The sequence below is a fragment of the Xenopus laevis genome, chromosome 2L (genome assembly GCF_017654675.1).
Source record: "Xenopus laevis strain J_2021 chromosome 2L, Xenopus_laevis_v10.1, whole genome shotgun sequence".
Taxonomy (NCBI): Eukaryota; Metazoa; Chordata; class Amphibia; order Anura; family Pipidae; genus Xenopus; species Xenopus laevis.
Window position 1 is genome coordinate 190,869,600 of NC_054373.1, and position 22,912 is coordinate 190,892,511.

Here is a 22,912-nt window from a genome sequence, read left to right on the forward strand (position 1 = left end):
TGCCCAATATTCATGAATTTCTGGCTTTAACGTTCATTGTAATCGCACTTGTTTCTTCCTGTCTGTTCTCTGGTTCTCCCTCACATCAGTTATTCAGCTGCCATTTGTTCTGTTGTTTCAGGAGTCAGAACCAGCAGTGCAGAGAATGGAAACAGAAACTGCCTTTAAAAACATTACATTCTAATACAGTAATAACTAAAAACAATGAAACATGTGTCACTAATACATAGGGTGGGGTTTTGGGGTGAAAGACCGAATTTAAAGGGAACCTGTCGTGTAAAAATTGTTTTCCTCTACGAACAGCGCGAAGGTAACAGAGTCCACACACCTGGAGGGGAAACATTTCATATGACAGTTGGCCAAAAAACAGTTTGAGACATTGCGGGGGGGGGGGCTCAGTGACCTCAGGGGGGGCTTATGACGTGACGATCAGCGATTTCCTGATTTGGAAAACAAGGCAGTTTTGACCAGTTACATCCCTTCCAAAACCCAGGCTGCCCAGCTCAAAACTGGAGTGTGTCAACCTTATTGGCAGCCCATGCCTGGCTTGGTATAGCAAACATAACAATGTGGGGTCAAGATTTTGCCAACTGGTATTTCAAGTCATTCCCCAGGAGGTTCTGGACAGTTGTTTCTCATTTACAGTTGGGAGAGGGAGATGTTTCCCTTTCATGGTTTAAAGTTGCAGTTCAGTAACTGGCCAAACAGTGTCATAAAAGGGGAAGGCACCTCACCTTCTTTCTCACTTGCCAGAGGGGATGGTTGGTGGCAGAAGGGCCCGACGTGGGGGCAGGTCTCAGTAGGAGATAGTGTTGCCACCTGGCCAGTATTTTAGAGGCCTGGCTGGTAAAAATAATGGTTGATGCCAATGTTATTAATAGGGAGAAAAGATAAATATATAGGAAGGTCAGTGATCCCAATGTTATTAATAGGGAATAAAGATAAATATATAGGAAGGTCAGTGATCCCAATGTTATTAATAGGGAATAAAGATAAATATATAGGAAGGTCAGTGATCCCAATGTTATTAATAGGGAATAAAGATAAATATATAGGAAGGTCAGTGATCCCAATGTTATTAATAGGGAATAAAGATAAATATATAGGAAGGTCAGTGATCCCAATGTTATTAATAGGGAATAAAGATAAATATATAGGAAGGTCAGTGATCCCAATGTTATTAATAGGGAATAAAGATAATATATAGGAAGGTCAGTGATCCCAATGTTATTAATAGGGAATAAAGATAAATATATAGGAAGGTCAGTGATCCCAATGTTATTAATAGGGAATAAAGAGAAATATATAGGAAGGTCAGTGATCCCAATGTTATTAATAGGGAATAAAGATAAATATATAGGAAGGTCAGTGATCCCAATGTTATTAATAGGGAATAAAGATAAATATATAGGAAGGTCAGTGATCCCAATGTTATTAATAGGGAATAAAGAGAAATATATAGGAAGGTCAGTGATCCCAATGTTATTAATAGGGAATAAAGATAAATATATAGGAAGGTCAGTGATCCCAATGTTATTAATAGGGAATAAAGATAAATATATAGGAAGGTCAGTGATCCCAATGTTATTAATAGGGAGAAAAGATAAATATATAGGAAGGTCAGTGATCCCAATGTTATTAATAGGGAATAAAGATAAATATATAGGAAGGTCAGTGATCCCAATGTTATTAATAGGGAATAAAGATAAATATATAGGAAGGTCAGTGATCCCAATGTTATTAATAAGGGAATAAAGATAAATATATAGGAAGGTCAGTGATCCCAATGTTATTAATAGGGAATAAAGATAAATATATAGGAAGGTCAGTGATCCCAATGTTATTAATAGGGAATAAAGATAAATATATAGGAAGGTCAGTGATCCCAATGTTATTAATAGGGAATAAAGATAAATATATAGGAAGGTCAGTGATCCCAATGTTATTAATAGGGAATAAAGATAAATATATAGGAAGGTCAGTGATCCCAATGTTATTAATAGGGAATAAAGAGAAATATATAGGAAGGTCAGTGATCCCAATGTTATTAATAGGGAATAAAGATAAATATATAGGAAGGTCAGTGATCCCAATGTTATTAATAGGGAATAAAGATAAATATATAGGAAGGTCAGTGATCCCAATGTTATTAATAGGGAGAAAAGATAAATATATAGGAAGGTCAGTGATCCCAATGTTATTAATAGGGAATAAAGATAAATATATAGGAAGGTCAGTGATCCCAATGTTATTAATAGGGAATAAAGATAAATATATAGGAAGGTCAGTGATCCCAATGTTATTAATAGGGAATAAAGATAAATATATAGGAAGGTCAGTGATCCCAATGTTATTAATAAGGAATAAAGATAAATATATAGGAAGGTCAGTGATCCCAATGTTATTAATAGGGAATAAAGATAAATATATAGGAAGGTCAGTGATCCCAATGTTATTAATAGGGAGAAAAGATAAATATATAGGAAGGTCAGTGATCCCAATGTTATTAATAGGGAATAAAGATAAATATATAGGAAGGTCAGTGATCCCAATGTTATTAATAGGGAATAAAGATAAATATATAGGAAGGTCAGTGATCCCAATGTTATTAATAGGAATAAAGATAAATATATAGGAAGGTCAGTGATCCCAATGTTATTAATAGGGAGAAAAGATAAATATATAGGAAGGCCGGTATTTTTTTTACAAAAAAGGTGGCAACCCTAGTAGGAGAAGTGCCAGGAAATAATTGACTAGAAGTGAGAAGCAGGATTAGGGTATTAGTAGAGCAGCCAGAGGCTCCAACAAGGAGGCCAGTAGGGGTTAGACAAAACTGCCAGTATAGGGTTCACCTGCTCAGACTCAGGGACACGACATTTCTGAACCCACTTTGAGCTTTGCCTGGTGCTGGGATTGTTACACCGAGGCACTAAGTACTACGTCTGGGTGACACTACAACTGAAAGTAAGAGTAACATCTGAGGAATGAAAATATTAAAAGTAAGTGTAACATGCGGCCTGTACTACACAGACTGAGAAGCTATTCCATCAATTGTCTCACCCAAGTGACTTTTGTGCAGCTGGGCAAGATCAGGAGTCAGAAAGATAAAGGGGGGGGGGGCAGGGACCTCATCCCAACTGTGCAATGAAACACCTAAGCAACATATGTGCTACTATATATTTCAATAAATACAGACAAGTAGAGAGGGAAGAAACGTCGAGGAGGGAATGAGTAGAGAGGCTAATTCATGTTTCGGTGATAAGTGCAGAGATGTAGGAGGAGCAGAGTTGGGTTGAATGTCATGTCATTATCACTGGGGTGTATGGGGATCACAGGAGCTGCCACCTCAAGGCCCCCCACCCCAGCGACAGTCGAGAGATCTGCCCCATGTCCTTCCACCTCCTCAAACGTTTTCATTTTTATTTCCTCCTTGTGGACACAAATGGGGAGCAGGGGAGTGGTCAGAGTTTACAAGCAGGTCTGAGTCGGCGGGGGCCCACCAAGTATTTTCTCTGTAATTTCCCCATTCTGACCTGGTCATTAGTTTCTGGCAGAGGAAGATCAGTGTTTGAGATGTAGAAACCTGGCGGCAGCAGCAGCAGCATTTCTTGTAAGGCTAATTCATGGAGACTTATAGTAGCCAACATGTGAAATAATGGATCAAACATAAATAGGAGAGACAATGGAGGCTTCAACCCTGTTTGAGAAGTTGATGCTTCCTTCCTCAGTTTGATGCTTCAGATCACATATTCTGGGTTTCTATAAAATTCAGGTTTTCAACTTGAATTCTGAGAAATAAACAGAACTTCTGCTTTAGGCTCCACCAGGCCCGTGTATCTCCCAGTCACATGTAGGAAGTAGGAAGTAGGAAGTTCCTCAGAAAGTGCAACTAAATTAAAATAATTTCTATATTCTCTACCAGGCACTGGACACATTGGTAAGTCAATTGTTTAAAATATGATTTATGAGGACAGAGTAGCTGGTCTGCGGAGTGAGGATAAACCTATGGGGTTGAGAGAGAGGAACAGGACTGGGGAAGGAGTATAAACCTATGGGGTTGAGAAAGAGGAACAGGACTGGGAGTGAGTATAAAGCTTTGGGGTTGAGAGAGAGGAACAGGACTGGGGAAGGAGTATAAACCTATGGGGTTGAGAGAGAGGAACAGGACTGGGAGGGAGTATAAAGCTATGGGGTTGAGAGAGAGGAACAGGACTGGGGAGTGAGGATAAAACTATGGGGTTGAGAGAGAGGAACAGGACTGGGGAAGGAGTATAAACCTATGGGGTTGAGAGAGAGGAACAGGACTGGGGAAGGAGTATAAACCTATGGGGTTGAGAGAGAGGAACAGGACTGGGAGGGAGTATAAACCTATGGGGTTGAGAGAGAGGAACAGGACTGGGAGGGAGTATAAAGCTATGGGGTTGAGAGAGAGGAACAGGACTGGGGAGTGAGGATAAAACTATGGGGTTGAGAGAGAGGAACAGGACTGGGGAGTGAGGATAAAACTATGGGGTTGAGAGAGAGGAACAGGACTGGGGAAGGAGTATAAACCTATGGGGTTGAGAGAGAGGAACAGGACTGGGAGGGAGTATAAAGCTATGGGGTTGAGAGAGAGGAACAGGACTGGGGAGTGAGGATAAAACTATGGGGTTGAGAGAGAGGAACAGGACTGGGGAAGGAGTATAAAGCTATGGGGTTGAGAGAGAGGAACAGGACTGGGAGGGAGTATAAAGCTATGGGGTTGAGAGAGAGGAACAGGACTGGGGAGTGAGGATAAAACTATGGGGTTGAGAGAGAGGAACAGGACTGGGGAAGGAGTATAAACCTATGGGGTTGAGAGAGAGGAACAGGACTGGGAGGGAGTATAAAGCTATGGGGTTGAGAGAGAGGAACAGGACTGGGGAGTGAGGATAAAACTATGGGGTTGAGAGAGAGGAACAGGACTGGGGAAGGAGTATAAACCTATGGGGTTGAGAGAGAGGAACAGGACTGGGAGGGAGTATAAAGCTATGGGGTTGAGAGAGAGGAACAGGACTGGGGAGTGAGGATAAAACTATGGGGTTGAGAGAGAGGAACAGGACTGGGGAAGGAGTATAAACCTATGGGGTTGAGAGTAGAGTTGCCACCTGGCCAGTATTTAACCCAATGTTATTAATAGGGAATAAAGATAAATATATAGGAAGGTCAGTGATCCCAATGTTATTAATAGGGAATAAAGATAAATATATAGGAAGGTCAGTGATCCCAATGTTATTAATAGGGAATAAAGATAAATATATAGGAAGGTCAGTGATCCCAATGTTATTAATAGGGAATAAAGATAAATATATAGGAAGGTCAGTGATCCCAATGTTATTAATAGGGAATAAAGATAAATATATAGGAAGGTCAGTGATCCCAATGTTATTAATAGGGAATAAAGATAAATATATAGGAAGGTCAGTGATCCCAATGTTATTAATAGGGAATAAAGATAAATATATAGGAAGGTCAGTGATCCAATGTTATTAATAGGGAATAAAGATAAATATATAGGAAGGTCAGTGATCCCAATGTTATTAATAGGGAATAAAGATAAATATATAGGAAGGTCAGTGATCCCAATGTTATTAATAGGAAATAAAGATAAATATATAGGAAGGTCAGTGATCCCAATGTTATTAATAGGAAATAAAGATAAATATATAGGAAGGTCAGTGATCCCAATGTTATTAATAGGAATAAAGATAAATATATAGGAAGGTCAGTGATCCCAATGTTATTAATAGGGAATAAAGATAAATATATAGGAAGGTCAGTGATCCCAATGTTATTAATAGGGAATAAAGATAAATATATAGGAAGGTCAGTGATCCCAATGTTATTAATAGGGAATAAAGATAAATATATAGGAAGGTCAGTGATCCCAATGTTATTAATAGGGAATAAAGATAAATATATAGGAAGGTCAGTGATCCCAATGTTATTAATAGGGAATAAAGATAAATATATAGGAAGGCCGGTATTTTTTTCTGGAAAAGGAGGCAACCATGGTTGAGAGAGAGGAACAGGACTGGGCCAGGGGCATGAAACAGTAATTCCTTGGGACAGGCAAGCGGTCAGGGCGAGGAATATTTAGGCATTACCATGTGACCTGCCCTGACCTATTGCCTGTCCCAAGGAATTACTGTTTCATGCCCCTGGCCCAGTCCTACTCTGGGTTATGTGAGTCGGGGGAAAGTAGAATCATGTGGTCTGGACTCTCAGGCTGACACTTTAGTCTCTAGTTACAGTTTGTCCGTATTCAGTTCAGTCTATACAATAAGTCGTTATACACAGTAACTCTGGCACTGGGACATTGGCATCATCTGTTACTTGTCACTGGGCCAACACCCGGGTATTTAATGGTTGGATTATTAGAGGCACTCACTTCTGGGGACACCTTGATACTGGGGGCATTGTGTATATTGTGGGTCAGTGATTGTGTATATTGTGGGTCAGTGATTGTGTTTATTGTGGGTCAGTGATTGTGTTTATTGTGGGTCAGTGATTGTGTTTATTGTGGGTCAGTGATTGTGTATATTGTGGGTCAGTGATTGTGTATATTGTGGGTCAGTGATTGTGTATATTGTGGGTCAGTGATTGTGTATATTGTGGGTCAGTGATTGTGTTTATTGTGGGTCAGTGATTGTGTATATTGTGGGTTAGTGATTGTGTATATTGTGGGTCAGTGATTGGGTGGGAGGCAGGTTGAACCCCAGAGACAATTCATTAGAGGAGAGATGGGCCGGAAGCTTCGGGACTTGTAGTAATTTCTTCTCCAGACCAAACCCTCAGGCAAATTAGCACAAAGCTGCTGAGTTAATTGTGCGTCTGGGGCCCCATCCGTTGCCATGGTTTCTGCCAGACAACAAAGGGAACTGGTTCTGCCGGACCTGATATTCTGTTTCCTATTGGCTCAGCCAAGTCTCTGCCCTCGAGATCCTTCTGCAATTCAATTGGGCAGAGTCATGAAAATACAACGTTATATACAGTCCTGGGGTCTGACCCCATCCCTAATACACAGGCCCCTGTATTAGACATAATGGGAAATAGATGGAGCAGAATTGGCTTTATTCCTATTTACCTGTATAGAAATAAATATAAATATATATAACACTCCCTCACTAATTGCTCAGATCTACAAAATGCCCTTTATCCCAATCGTGTGTTTTACACTCCGGCCCCAGGGTTCCCTCATGTAGGGGTGAATTTATCAACGAGTGAAGTAACCACAGTCCACTAGTAAGAAAGTGAATGGTCACACTTTGATAAATACGCCTTTAAAAATGCCATAGAAATGAATGGAGAGAGGCGGAATGTCCCACTAGTGGACTGTGAAGATCTGTAACTCTTTGATAAATATGTTATTCCCACTAGAGATGTTGGTAGAGAGGGGGCGATGCAGCCGAATCAGCAGTTAGTAATTACAGGTAGAGAATGATAGTGAAGAGCTGATTGGTTGCTGATTGGTTGCTATGGGTAACTGCCCTGGAGAACTCCATATACCTCATTCATTCACTCTGATAAAGCTGAGTCTCTCTTTACTTCTGTGCTGCAAATTGGAATGATATCACCTCCCCTCACTCCCCCCAGCAGCCAATCAGCAATCGGGCAGGGACCAATGTAATCCTGAGGGCACCTCCATGTCTCTGCTGCCCCTGCTTGGGACTGTCCTGTATATTAGATTAGGGCTGATCTGTTGCCCATGAGAAATCAATGTCACTGCTGCAAAGTTCTCTCTCCTGCATTTCCAGCACTTGCCTCATTTACATGTTGTTTGAGACATTTCTCACCCCTGGAGGGATCCCAATTTACAAAGCTGACACCCCCCCAAGTGTGTAGGAATGTGGGGCATTGTCATGTGATTGTGCAGTTTTACCCCAGGCCATTCCAATAGGGGGCAGTGTAAAGATCATTTCAGGGGTCTCTCACTCAGGGGTCTCTCACTCAGGGGTCTCTCACTCAGGGGTCCCTCACTCAGGAGTCTCTCACTCAGGAGTCTCTCACTCAGTGGTCTCTCACTCAGGGGTCCCTCACTCAGGAGTCTCTCACTCAGGAGTCTCTCACTCAGGGGTCCCTCACTCAGGAGTCTCTCACTCAGGAGTCTCTCACTCAGGAGTCTCTCACTCAGGGGTCCCTCACTCAGGGGTCCCTCACTCAGGGGTCCCTCACTCAGGAGTCTCTCACTCAGGAGTCTCTCACTCAGGAGTCTCTCACTCAGGGGTCTCTCACTCAGGGGTCCCTCACTCAGGGGTCCCTCACTCAGGAGTCTCTCACTCAGGAGTCTCTCACTCAGTAGTCTCTCACTCAGGGGTCTCTCACTCAGGGGTCCCTCACTCAGGGGTCCCTCACTCAGGAGTCTCTCACTCAGGAGTCTCTCACTCAGTAGTCTCTCACTCAGGAGTCTCTCACTCAGGGGTCTCTCACTCAGGGGTCCCTCACTCAGGGGTCCCTCACTCAGGAGTCTCTCACTCAGGAGTCTCTCACTCAGGAGTCTCTCACTCAGGGGTCTCTCACTCAGGGGTCCCTCACTCAGGGGTCCCTCACTCAGGAGTCTCTCACTCAGGAGTCTCTCACTCAGGAGTCTCTCACTCAGGGGTCTCTCACTCAGGGGTCCCTCACTCAGGGGTCTCTCACTCAGGAGTCTCTCACTCAGGAGTCTCTCACTCAGGGGTCCCTCACTCAGGAGTCTCTCACTCAGGAGTCTCTCACTCAGGAGTCTCTCACTCAGGAGTCTCTCACTCAGTAGTCTCTCACTCAGGAGTCTCTCACTCAGGGGTCCCTCACTCAGGAGTCTCTCACTCAGGAGTCTCTCACTCAGGGGTCCCTCACTCAGGAGTCTCTCACTCAGGGGTCCCTCACTCAGGAGTCTCTCACTCAGGAGTCTCTCACTCAGGAGTCTCTCACTCAGGGGTCCCTCACTCAGGAGTCTCTCACTCAGGAGTCTCTCACTCAGGGGTCCCTCACTCAGGAGTCTCTCACTCAGGAGTCTCTCACTTAGGAGTCTCTCACTCAGGGGTCCCTCACTCAGGAGTCTCTCACTCAGGAGTCTCTCACTCAGGGGTCCCTCACTCAGGAGTCTCTCACTCAGGGGTCCCTCACTCAGGAGTCTCTCACTCAGGAGTCTCTCACTCAGGAGTCTCTCACTCAGGAGTCTCTCACTCAGGGGTCCCTCACTCAGGAGTCTCTCACTCAGGAGTCTCTCACTCAGGGGTCCCTCACTCAGGAGTCTCTCACTCAGGGGTCCCTCACTCAGGAGTCTCTCACTCAGGGGTCCCTCACTCAGGAGTCTCTCACTCAGGAGTCTCTCACTCAGGGGTTCCCCCTCTCAGGGGCTTTTCATTTCTTATTGTCTGAGGGGCCCAGGAGAGGCAATTTAGAAGTGTTCTGGGCGGCATTTCATTGGCAACTAAAACCCCCCTGTCCCATAACGGCCCCACGTGCCTAAAGCTCAGATATCTAGACGCCTATAGAAAAGCAGAGAGAGCTGTTGTCTTTTGTGGGATTATTTATTAACTCAACATTTCAGTGTCAAACCTTTAGAACGAATCCAAAAGAAAAAGCAGTGAAACACATTTCAATTCCCATTTACACAATTACCAGCAGTGAACAATAAATTATAACTGGGGCTCATTAGTTCATAGTAATAATATTGTTACTTTAATATGTGGAACCAGGACAAATGCTATTGTTACCAAGTAAAGATGAGAGAAGTAATCAGTATATTTATATATATATTATCCCATTGTACAGTGAGAGGTGCAGGGTAGTGAGTGTGACACCCCAAATACATTATATACAGTGAGAGGTGCAGGGTAGTGACACCCCAAATACATTATATACAATGAGAGGTGCAGGGTAGTGACACCCCAAATACATTATATACAATGAGAGGTGCAGGGTAGTGACACCCCAGATACTTTATATACAGTGAGAGGTGCAGGATCCTCACACACCCGACCCACTTTATTCTTCCACAACTTCTGTTACCTAAATACTCGAAAACATATCAACATCACATACATCAACACTCCGATATTGTTTGTATTGTCCCATGTCCCGTCTAGTGGTAAATATGAATTACACCCAAACAGGATAATACAGGAGACAAACCAAGTTGTGTAGTGACAATACCTTCTCTCAAAGCAGTTCTGTTGTGTTGTGTTGTGCTGACTCCTTCTCACAGCTCTAACCACAATCACCTGAAATGTCACCAACACACGAGAGCAGCCAGATAATGGGCATATCATCACTATATATAAATATATAAGGGGATATGATCACTATATATGAATATATAAGGGGATATGATCACTATATATAAATATATAAGGGGATATGATCACTATATATGAATATATAAGGGGGATATGATCACTATATATAAATATATAAGGGGATATGATCACTATATATGAATATATAAGGGGATATGATCACTATATATAAATATATAAGGGGATATGATCACTATATATGAATATATAAGGGGGATATGATCACTATATATAAATATATAAGGGGATATGATCACTATATATAAATATATAAGGGGATATGATCACTATATATAAATATATAAGGGGATATGATCACTATATATAAATATATAAGGGGATATGATCACTATATATAAATATATAAGGGGATATGATCACTATATATAAATATATAAGGGGATATGATCACTATATATAAATACATAAGGGGATATGATCACTATATATAAATACATAAGGGGATATGATCACTATATATAAATATATAAGGGGATATGATCACTATATATAAATATATAAGGGGATATGATCACTATATATAAATATATAAGGGAGGCAGTAATGAAATAGAGAACAGAGAAGCGCAGTGAGAAACCAGTGAGAGATCAGTGTGTGACAGTCAGTGAGAGAGCAGTATGTGACAGTGAGGGAGCAGTGTGTCAGGAGATGCAGGAAAGCAGTCGGACTGGATTCAGAAGGGTTTTGTTCACGGTGTAACATGAGTCCATAGTAACGAGCAGTTGGTACCAAAGGCTTGAGCAGACACACAATGGTTCATGTGGTAACATACAGTGACACAAACTGAGACACACAATGACACAGTAACACACTGCGGAGTTACCCCACATACCAACACACTCTCCCACTCTGATACCGGCTGCCTGTAAGTACCTCTTATTCTCAGCTTCTCCCCAATATTTGGCTCTGTCTGTGGCCTTTTAGGGAGCCCCTGCAAAACTACTGGGGAAACAGCACAGCGGGGGGGCTCCTTGGGGCACAATGTAAGCTGGGGTAATGTTAGCGAGACAGTTGGGATTATGTGGTGGTGGCAATAGAGAGTTGGGGTTCTGTTGGGGAGACAATAGAGAGTTGGGGTTCTGTCAGGGAGACAATAGAGAGTTGGGGTTCTGTTGGGGAGACAATAGAGTGATGAGGTTCTGTTGGAGAGCGACAAGAAATTCACCGGCACACAGGTAATGCAAGCAGGTTATACCTTGCTAGAAGTTTATTGCAGCATGCAACGTTTCGGGGTTACCCCCTTTATCAAGCATCGCTTGATAAAGGGGGTAACCCCGAAACGTTGCATGCTGCAATAAACTTCTAGCAAGGTATAACCTGCTTGCATTACCTGTGTGCCGGTGAATTTCTTGTCGCCATTGGATCGTGAGGTTGCCGTTTCCTCCATTTTGCTGTGCACCAGGGATCTCTATCTTTCGGGAAGGCCAGGGTGTGCGAGTACTTCTCTGTTGTTCTGTTGGAGAGACAATAGAGAGTTTGGGTTCTATCGGGGAGACAAAAGAGAGTTGGGGTTCTGTTGGGGAGACTTATCAAACTTGCTCAGCTCTGAGGGGCACCCACTGGGACTGAGGGGAGTTTTTGCTACACAACCTGTTTATCTTTCACATTCTGTTGAGGAGACAATATAGAGTTCGGGTTCTATCGGGGAGACAATAGAGAGTTAGGGTTCTGTTTAGGAGACAATATAGAGTTGGGGTTGTATCGGGGAGACAATAGAGAGTTAGGGTTCTGTTTAGGAGACAATATAGAGTTGGGGTTGTATCGGGGAGACAGAGAGTTAGGGTTCTGTTTAGGAGACAATATAGAGTTGGGGTTGTATCGGGGAGACAGAGAGTTAGGGTTCTGTTTAGGAAACAATATAGAGTTGAGGGTCTGCAGTTTTGTTCCATGAGCTGAAGCAATTCATCATGTTTATACTGAATTCAAGGGAATGGGCAATGTATTCTGCATCTGATCTGTAATTAACGTCTCTTCTGGGGATATTATATATAAAATTCACATGATTCAGTCTGTAGATTTTACTGTTTATGGACCTGACTGGGTATTTATTTTAGCCTTGTATCATGGTTCTGTATTTATGCTGCTGTTTGTATTGGGGGCAATTAGTATTTAATCTGCTGTATGTTCTCATGGAATTTACACTGATTTACACTGAATTTACACTGCATTTATTCTGCTACTCTGGGGTTGTTATACAAGGAACACACTCTATGGTTACTGGGATTTAAAATGTATTATACAGAGAAGCTGACACTGCATTTACTTTTCTCTGGTTCTGAGGGAATTTTCCATCAAACTGGTCTTGGATTAGACACCAAATTGGGATTGTGTTTATTCCCCCCCATCATGGTACATTAATCCATTATTCCATATATATATACAGTATATATATATATACATCTGATATTCCTGTAGAGATGCTATAAAATATTACTATCATGAGTCTTTCCAAACACAAAAGTCACCCTCTGCCTATAGGGAGAAAGTACAAAGTTGGGGTGCTGTTGGGGAGACACTATACAGGTGGGATGCAGTTGGGGAGACAATTTACAGATAAGAACTGGACACAGTGGGATTTAGTGGGAAGTAGAACGGTCAGAATTCTGGGGGGGGGATGCTGAGTCCGGAATCAAACCGGCTGCTCCCCATGAATTTCAATTCATGTAGCAAGAGACCCATCATATCTTCTATCTTTTATCAAGGGATCTCCTTTTTTTGTGTTTCCAGGCTGATGTGCCAATTCCATCCTTGAGGTTCACCCATGGGAAACACAAAGAGCAAATCTTCTGTTCCGGATGGAATTGATGGAGTCCAGCTACACAGCAACGTAAACTCACCTCACAGACCCGGCACTGCCGATCCAAAGAAGAAGAAGAAAACTGCACCTAAATTCATTGATGGGGAGAAAGTGAGGACTTCTTACTTTATTTTGCTTAAAATGGAAGGTGTTCAGTAGTGTGAGGTGCTTTGACCCTTAGAAATGACAAATTTGCAACAGTACCTCCACTGCCTCCACTACATTATGTTGATCTATCTGTGTGGAACACAAAGAGTTTGGACTGATATGTAGACTTGTCTCTTCTTATCCAGGTTCATTAAATATTGAGTATTATATGCTAGGGTTGGACAGGGTTTGGCTGGAGTAAAGACCTTCATGTTACAGGAAGAAGTGGGAATTCCTTGTGGGGACATTGAAGGGGTGAAGGGTGCAATGAACAAGATTCTCTTGGGACTTTCAATGTTCCCTCTATCACAAACATCTCCACCAACAGTTTCCATGTTCTTCCTGCCCTTCATACAGGGGACAATCTGGAGAAACATCTTTGATGGAGGTGGGGGCTTCTGCCCATGTATATTCTCACTGTTACATTCTCCCATTCTCATGTTATTTTTTTGACCCCATCTTTTTATATGAACCTTTTTAAATACCTGCAAACTCAAGTGCTGGTGAAAAGCACTAGAAAGGGTGCAAAGGGCCGTGTTTTTCACTCACAGTGTAGCATTGTAGGGGTAGTGTAGGGGTGCAGCCAGCTCAGGGAACCCTGGAGATACCCAGGATGGTGTGCAATGATATCAGAGATTTCAGTTGAAGGGTGCTGCTACTGAACATCACAGATGACAAATGGAGCCCTCTACTCAACTACTACATTTTACCTTGTCACCATGGGTGCAAATAGGGAGTGATAGGTGCTTAATGCAAATCATGTTTCTTTAAATTAAAAACAGATCAAGTTTCTTTTGGTTTGATCCCCCCTCCCACCACATGCTTTGATGGCAGTCATTCCTCTGGATAAAGCGTGTGGTCTGAGGGCTGAGTGACTGGATAATGTACAATTGGACCAAACGTCTCTGATGGATTCTTCAATCTGTGAATCTGAAATTTCAGATGAATCTCCATCTATTCTCCATACACAACTGCCCCAGGCTACTCCTCACATTGGTACATTCCTGTTTCAGGTAGATGTCCTAAACTCATGGGTGTCTCAAAACATCAGGAAGAAAGAGTGCGTGGCCTTCATCCCTCGAGTCTCTGAGGCTCCCAGTGACAGGTGAGCGACCAAACCAACCAACTTCTGCACTTTCATTGTCAGTACCAAATCAGGGCTGTCCCCCAAAAACCAGGGCAATAGAGAGGTCTGGGTTCCTTTGATAGGAACATTTTGACTTCATTATATTTTAATTACACAAATGAGCAGATTCTAGGACTGAACAAATGACTAAAGTCTTAAGGCTACAGATGAAAACTAAATCAAACCTGTTTTATGATAAGCACTGCGTATCTTGAAAGCGCTATATAAATCAATGATGATGATGATGATGATGATGAGTTGAAATATAGGCAAAGTTGTTAAAAATATACAAATAGACATATTTGTCAGATATCAATAGGAATGGGATGAAAGTATTTGCTGGAAGTTTATGTATTACAAATAGGTGTTTATACAGTAACAATGGAGGAGTGGAAAGATGAATATTCACTGGACTTTAATACACAAAGAAGGAGCCCAATTCCCCTGTCCTGTGTTCCTGCCCTTGCCTCAAGTTTCCTTTTCCCCATCAGTTTTCAATGAAAGTCATAGAGAATACCAAAGAAATCAAATAAAGACCAATTACAAATTATCTCTGAATATTACTGGTGCTGCGGCGTCTGGGCTGTTGCTTATTCTATTGCTGAACATGTGGAGCTAAGGGACAGAGTGCTGGGATTAGTAGTTCTACATGTCTGTCCATATTAACCCTGGATGAAATGAATGTTCCCGTTGAGTTCTCATTCCCACGAGTGTTCCCTAGGGATTCATGCAGCTGTGGACACACCAGACACACACATTTTGGAGACCATAAAAGTTCTTCAGTGGAACCCGGTACTGTGTGGGACCCCCATAAACACGTCCGAGAGTTTCCTTCAGATGCCCACGGAGACCTGACTTTCACTGGCACAACAAGGACTTGGGCAAAGGTGAGTTACACAGAACTTACAGTACACTGCACCCCAATCCTGTTCTTGTGGGGTTCACTGTGTCTCTGAACAACAGCACTGCCTCCAGTGGCGTACCTTTAACAGGCTGACCCCCAGCAAAAAACACCTCAGTGGGGCCCAGCGTGCACCTTCAGGCCCACCCCAAGCCTCCTTGTCCACCTGCCTGTTTGTGGGGGCAGCAAAGTGCAAAAGGGGCTGGGGGGGACTAACATGCAGCACAATAATGTACATTCTGTATGGGTGGGGCCTGCCTGTAGGAAAAACCACATGGTACTAATAAAGTTTGGGTTGCCATCTGTCCAGTTCCACTTGAGCTGTTTGTTCATCTCAGAGTCCTGAAACCAGATATGGTAAATACAAGAGACAAATGAGTGGGCAGTGAATGGACTACAAGCTGGAGCTCCATAAGGGCTCCAATGTATGACCATTGCATTGTAAGTGTAGAGAAGGAGTGACCATTAAGGAATATATTGAATACATTGATGTTTCTTTGCCACATGTGGAGAATGGCAGGAATGGGCACATCACTGTGAGAAAACAACACATTTCTTTAATGTCCCCAATGTGTTTTATTCCCTCCTGGGAATGTCATCAGAGGTGACACTCTTCCCCTTACTCACCCCCTTCCCTTAAAGTGATATGAAGTGAAATGAGTAGAGTATGAGTAGAGAATAAGTAGCTTACATATGAGTAGGGAATGAGTAGGGTATGAATAGATAATCAGTAAGGTATGAGTAGAGAATGAATAGGGTATAAGAAGAAAAAGTGAACGAAACGAGTAAAGCATGAGTAGAGCATGAGTAGGGAATATGTAGGGTATGAGTAGGGAATAAGTAGGGTATGAGTAGGGAATAAGTAGGAAGTAAGTAGGGTATGAGTAGGGAATAAGTAGGAAGTAAGTAGGGTATGAGTAGGGAATAAGTAGAAAGTAAGTAGGGTATGAGTAGGGAATAAATAGGAAGTAAGTAGGGTATGATTAGGGAATAAGTAGGAAGTATGAGTAGGGAATGAATAGGGTATAAGAAGAAAAAGTGAATGAAATGATAAGGAGTAGGGAATGAGTAGGGAATAAGTAGGCTCTTACCACAGACTGATTCTTTTTGCTTAATACATGAAGGTCACTGGCATCAATGGTCTATAATTCAGAGTAGGCTGGGCAGGTGCATTGGTGATGGTGCTAATTGGTGAGGTGCATGTATGGGTGCCAGCACCTTTGGTAATAGGGCAACAAAAGTTCAGATTTGCTTCCATTGTCATGGCTTCTACTGTATTTGTGAAAATTCTGCTTCCTTACAGTCAAGCCACTTAACCTCTGGGTGTTCCTTTCATGGCTCTCTGGATTGCTATAAAAGTGCTTTGAGTCCCATAGGAGAAAAGTTTAATACAGATAAACTTGTGCTTCGAGTTCTATCACCCACTTTGCACCATGTTATTGTCCCAATACAGTACGTACGAGCCTCCAATGATACCCCTCCTCGCTTGCTCTTTGACTTAATGACCCAACAGTGGGACCTCAGTGTCCCCAACCTTCTCATCTCTGTCACTGGAGGAGCCAAGAACTTCAACATCAGCCCCAGACTCAAGACTGAATTCAGCCGGGGGCTCGTGACGGCAGCACAGAGTACTGGTAAGGGGGCAATGGGCAACATGGAGCAACTAATAGTTGGTATGTGGGAGTGGGATGGTACTCTAACACATGGTTACCCCAATCCCCCATTGCCACTGTCTTGCCTTCCCTATAATCTGTCCCCTCCTGTACCCCTAGGGTGTTCCAACTTTCCAGCTCACAATATCTTCAGCCAAAATGGTAAATCTTCTCCTTTATTACAAAATATCCTCCTTTAAATGTCCCTTCCAAGGTGCCTGGATCATCACAGGCGGGTCCCATGCGGGTGTCATGAAGCACGTCGGAGAGGCTGTGCGGGATTTCAGTGGAGGCCAACATGAGTCTGACATTGTGCTCATTGGCATTGCCACCTGGGGCATCGTACACAACAGGGAGTTGCTGATCAGTGAGGCGGTAAGAAGAAGTTCTACTGGATCATTTAGGACCCAATCTCATATATAAATCATTGTTTATGCCTAAACAAATCAACATTATCCTCCATATGTTACTCTCCAGCTCCATGTCCAGTGGAGGTGACTCAGACCCTAGAGTCTATATGAACAGGTAGAAATGGAAGAGGTCCAACTAGCTCTTCTATGCCAGTAAATTAAAGGGATCCTGTCATTGGAAAACATGTTTTTTTCAAAATGAATCAGTTAATAGTGCTGCTCCAGCAGAATTCTGCACTGAAATCCATTTCTCAAAAGAGCAAACAGATTTTTTTGTATTTAATTTTGAAATCTGACATGGGGCTAGACATATTGTCAGTTTCCCAGCTGCCCCTGGTCATGTGACTTGTGCCTGCACTTTAGGAGAGAAATGCTTTCTGGCAGGCTGCTGTTTTTCCTTCTCAATGTAACTGAATGTGTCTCAGTGGGACCTGGATTTTACTATTGAGTGTTGTTCTTAGATCTACCAGGCAGCTGTTATCTTGTGTTAGGGAGCTGCTATCTGGTTACCTTCCCATTGTTCTGTTGTTTGGCTGCAGTACAGCAGTAAAGAGTGATTGAAGTTTATCAGAGCACAAGTCACATGACTTGGGGTAGCTGGGAAATTGACAATATGTCTAGCCCCATGTTAGATTTCACAACAGAATATAAAAAAACCTGTTTGCTCTGGATTTCAGTGCAGAATTCTGCTGGAGCAGCACTATTAACTGATTCATTTTGAAAAAAATTGTTTTCCCATGACAGTATCCCTTTAAGTGATTCCATTGGCTCCCAGTCATTCCAAATAAGATAAAGTCAATTTTCCATATACTCCAGTTTATATTGATATGATCTCTGCATTGTCATGTGACCCAGCTGACTGAGCGTTTCTGGTGGTTGCAGGGAGGAGCCCCCGCTGTTTATCAGATGGACGAGGGATCACAGGGGTCGCTCTGCTGCCTAGATAATAACCACACACATTTCATTCTGGTGGATAATGGGACATTTGGAAGATATGGAGTTGAAATTCCCCTGAGAGCCAAACTGGAGAAATACATCTCAGCGCAAACGATGGAGAAAGCAGGTGAGAAAGGACGAGAGGCACCGATATACCTGGAACTGCGCAAAATACAGCGTATTTATCTTATTACTGGCTTATGATTAGCAAATGAGGTTCAATGTTGATAAATGCAAGATTGGCAAAAATAATATAAATGCAAGTTCTACACTAAATGGCAGTGTGTTGGGAGTTTCCTTAAATGAGAAGGATCTTGGGGTCTTTGTAGATAACACGTTGTCTAATTCTGGGCAGTGTCATTCTGTGGCTACTAAAGCAAATAAAGTTCTTGTATAAAAAAGGGCATTAACTCAAGGGATGAAACATAATTGTGTCTCTTTATAGGTCCCTGGTGAGGCCTCATCTGGAGTATGGGGGCAGTTTTGGACTCCAGTCCTTAAGAGGGATATAAATGAGCTGGAGACAGTGCATAGACTAAGTGCAACTAAACTTAGACTAAATCCCCTCTTTTGCTTATTCCTCCTCTGCCTCCCCTTGTTTCCCCTGTACTAGGGGTTTAGTCTATACACCAGTCTCTGCACACACCCTCCCACCCCCAGTATTTTATGTAGGAGTATTTGTAGAAGTAGGACTGTTGGCCCCAGGGGCTCCCCCACACCGAACTACAGGGGATCCCAACACCTAGGGTTCTCAGCTGCCTGGGGAGGGCCCTGTGTAGGAGGAGTCACATTGATGGGGCTGTTATAATAATCCTCCATCTCACTTATATAATCCAACCCTCTTCACTTAACGGGAATAAACAATACCATTTAGGATTAGGAATGGAATCTTCTTGGAAGAATTTTATTTTAACTGAAACTTTATTGGAAGACAGAGAACAAACACAGTTGTAATTAGTAGTGTCTTTGTGTATAGCAAAATATCTGGGAACATATTGAAGTTAATAAACATCAGCAGATCCCCTCATATTATTATACGGTTTATACATCTCACATTTTTATCTTATTGTTTCTAACTTCCAACCAAATCACAGAAATCGAACTCCCATTTAAAGGGGTTGTTTCCCCTTTAAATTAACTGTTCGTATGATGTAGAGAGGGATATTCTGAGACAATTTGCAATTGGTTTTCATTTTTTTTATTAATTGTGGTTTTTGACTTATTTAGCTTTTTATTCAGCAGCTCTCCAGTTTGCCATTTCTGCCATCTGGTTGCTAGGATCCAAATTCCCTTAGCAACCATGCATTGATTTGAATGAGGAGAGGCCTGAATAGAAAGATGAGTAATAAAAAGTAACAATAACAATATATCTGTAGCCTTACAGAGTATTTGTTTTTTAGATGGGGTCAGTGACCCCCATTATAAAACTGGAAAGAGTCAGATGAAGAAAAAAAGCAAATAATTAAAAAATGATAAATAATAAATAAATAATGAAGGCCAATTCTATAACATGAACCAGCTGATAATGAAACATTTTTTGTCTGCATTGTGGCTGTGGGCCTCTCTCATTAAATACAATATATTCCAATATTTCAGGACAATATTTTTTGGCTTTTTTTGTCCATTTTGCAGGAACAGCCATAAAGATCCCTATAGTTTGTGTAGTGCTGGAAGGAGGACCCGGGACACTGGATGTAAGTAAAGTCACTTTCCACAAAGCATGAAAAAAATTATACAAATCTGAAAAATGAGTATTAACATTTTTTTTAAAAAAAACCTGGTGCAGTTTCCATTTTCAGTTAAAATTCATTCAGTTGCTAGAAAGGAACTTGGCCAGTAACTAACTGTTTCTAGGAGAGAATTCCACAATTTCTCCGTTTCCAATGAAATCAGCACCTTCATTAAAACCTTTTTTCTCTATTAGCTTTACATGCTGCTGACTGGCATTTCTTTCTAAATATAAACTTGAAATTTATTCTGAGAAGAAGCGCAAACAAGAAAACTCCTGGTGCAGAAAATGCAGATACGTTAGTGCTCAATACACATCCACAGTGTCAGTGACCCCACTAATAGAGGCAATAAGAAACTCTCTGGAGAGAAAACCTACTCACCACATTTAAGAGGAATATCGGCCAAACACAGTTCAATCTTCACAACCTTGGATAAAACAAAGACAGGAACACAATATAGTGAAGTATAGATTTTTAATTGTTGATAAAAGAGCCCCCAACTGGGTATACTCACAAGATCCGAAATTAAAACAGCATTGAACCAATGTTTAGTCCACAATATTAATTCCTCTACGCGTTTCACGTGGTGCGTCACACTTCCTCAGGAGGATATGCGCCATTCCGCATATTTCCTAAATATAGGCCTTACTTTAATATACACCTAGGAGTAACTCAGTCTTGGTTTTTTAGTCCCATTAAGGATATACGTAGCGGCAAATGAATACATCCCAAGCATGACCTGACAGTTATCTACATTAAGGGGCAGATGTATCAAGGGTCGAATAACCCTCGATATTCGACTGGCGAATTAAAATCCTTGAACTTCGAATATCGAAGTCAAAGGATTTTTTGCAATTCCTTAGATTCAAAGGATTTTAATCCATCGATCGAAGGATTATCCTTCGATCAAAAAAGTGTTAGGAAGCCTATGGGGACCTTCCCCGTAGGCTAACATTGGCCTCGGTAGGTTTTAGTTGGCGAACTAGGGGGGTCGAAGACATTTTTAAAGAGACAGTACTTCGATTATCGAATAGTCGAACGATTTGTAGTTCGAATCGTTCGATTCGAAGTCGAAGGTTGTAGTCGAAGGTCGAAGTAGCCCATTCGATGGTCGAAGTAGCCATATTCGACCATTCGAAATTCAAACTTTTTTTCCTCTATTCCTTCAGTTGAACTTAGTGAATGGGCCCCTAACTGTCAACTGCCATTTACTTCTGCCACAGCTTGTGAGATTTCCAGATCCTTTTCTCAAGACTAATACATTCTGGATGGATTCAGCATTGTGAGCCCTGCCCATGGAGCTACAAATGACCTGAGCAATGAAAACACTTATGTCCTTATGGTTTACAAGGTCTGGCGATTCTGGAATTCAGGATTCCTCAGCATTCGAGACTTAAACTCTATGGCCAAACATAGATGGATGTCCTGCCCAACATTTCATTCCAAACCAAGAGTAGTGATATGAAGTTGCTGCTCTTTTTGCCCTTAAAATCGTTTTTGGCTTTTGCTCTTCTAGAAATGCTTCCCATTAGATGTTGAGATATAGTTGGTAGTATTTGCTTCCACTGCTTGTAAAGAAGTCGGGCATTGATGTTGGGCATCAGGTCTGGCTCACAGTCGGTGGTGAGGAGAGGGCTTGGAGGAGTCCACAAAATACTTCAGTGGGAGCACTTACTGGACAAAAAACATGGCGTCAGCGTGCTCAACGTCCACCGCGATCCCACGCAGCAAATTCATGTCAGACTTTGTGCAAAAAACGATAAGAGAAGCCCATATTCAAACGTAAAAAATCTAAATGTATTTAATAATCATTCAAAATCACAGCCGCATGGCTCTAGTGTGGGCTGCCTGCTTAACTCATTTCATCAGAAGCCGTCGGCAGCCTATCTCCTTAAAGGGATACTGTCATGGGAAATATACATTTTTTCAAATTGAATCAGTTAATAGTGCTGCTCCAGCAGAATTCTGCACTGAAATCCATTTCTCAAAACAGCAAACAGATTTTTTTATATTCAATTTTCAAATCTGACATGGGGCTAGACATATTGTCAGTTTCCCAGATGCGCCTGGTCATGTGACTTGTGCCTCCACTTTAGGAGAGAAATGCTTTCTGGCAGGCTGCTGTTTTTCCTTCTCAATGTAACTGAATGTGTCTCAGTGGGACCTGGATTTTACTATTGAGTGTTGTTCTTAGATCTACCAGGCAGCTGTTATCTTGTGTTAGGGAGCTGCTATCTGGTTACCTTCCCATTGTTCTGTTGTTTGGCTGCTGGGGGGGGAAGGGAGAGGTAAATATCACTCCAACCTGCAGTACAGCAGTAAAGAGTGACTGAAGTTTATCAGAGCACAAGTCACATGACTGGGGGCAGCTGGGAAACTGACAATATGTCTAGCCCCATGTCAGATTTCAAAATTGAATATAAAGTAATCAGTTTGCTCTTTTGAGAAATGCATTTCAGCAGCACTATTAACTGATTCATTTTGAGAAAAAATTTTTTCCCCATGACAGTATCCCTTTAAATGTGTACAGCCCCACCCATAAAGTTTATTAACCCTGTATGTAATCCCCTATCATCATCCCATTAATAGGTAGTGCAGCAAAACCAAGATTAAATCACATATAAAGTTACAGATTAAAATACCCTTTCACATTGAAACATTGTTAACACATCACATGCCATAGAATCCCATTAATAGGTGATGCAGTGAACCCAATATCAAATGAAGAAAGTTACAGATTAAAGAATCATGGAGCAGGCCAGTCTTGTTGCTCCACTTCCATCTCAGCAAATCCATTGTGTTTGGAGCTTAGTTGTGACTCTTGTGACAGGAAAGTGGAAAGAATCTCATTTTATTATGAAGTGGTGCCTGTGGCAGCAATAAGTAGAAGTCTA

At 42.0% G+C, this 22,912-nt stretch overlaps 2 protein-coding genes across 2 annotated transcripts in view; one reads left to right on the forward strand and one right to left on the reverse strand.

Annotated features, from left to right (window-relative positions):
* Window positions 1-7,933: 7,933 nt before the first annotated feature.
* LOC121399779 (translation initiation factor IF-2-like) lies at window positions 7,934-11,706 on the reverse strand. The gene is made up of 2 exons (XM_041581351.1): window positions 11,650-11,706; window positions 7,934-9,346 (listed from the first exon to the last, which is right to left on the reverse strand). The coding sequence occupies exons 1-2, from the start codon at window positions 11,704-11,706 to the stop codon at window positions 7,934-7,936; spliced, it is 1,470 nt and encodes a 489-aa protein (XP_041437285.1).
* Window positions 11,707-12,845: 1,139 nt separating this feature from the next.
* Window positions 12,846-22,912, forward strand: part of trim26.L (tripartite motif containing 26 L homeolog) — a 47,855-nt gene continuing 37,788 nt past the window's right edge. Inside the window, exons 1-7 of the mRNA XM_041582891.1 lie at window positions 12,846-13,227; window positions 14,277-14,368; window positions 15,111-15,276; window positions 16,744-16,924; window positions 17,157-17,317; window positions 18,235-18,415; window positions 19,921-19,982. Of these exons, the coding sequence (XP_041438825.1) occupies window positions 13,081-13,227; window positions 14,277-14,368; window positions 15,111-15,276; window positions 16,744-16,924; window positions 17,157-17,317; window positions 18,235-18,415; window positions 19,921-19,982 (990 nt within the window). The 5' untranslated portion in view covers window positions 12,846-13,080. The remainder of the gene's footprint in view (window positions 13,228-14,276; window positions 14,369-15,110; window positions 15,277-16,743; window positions 16,925-17,156; window positions 17,318-18,234; window positions 18,416-19,920; window positions 19,983-22,912) is intronic.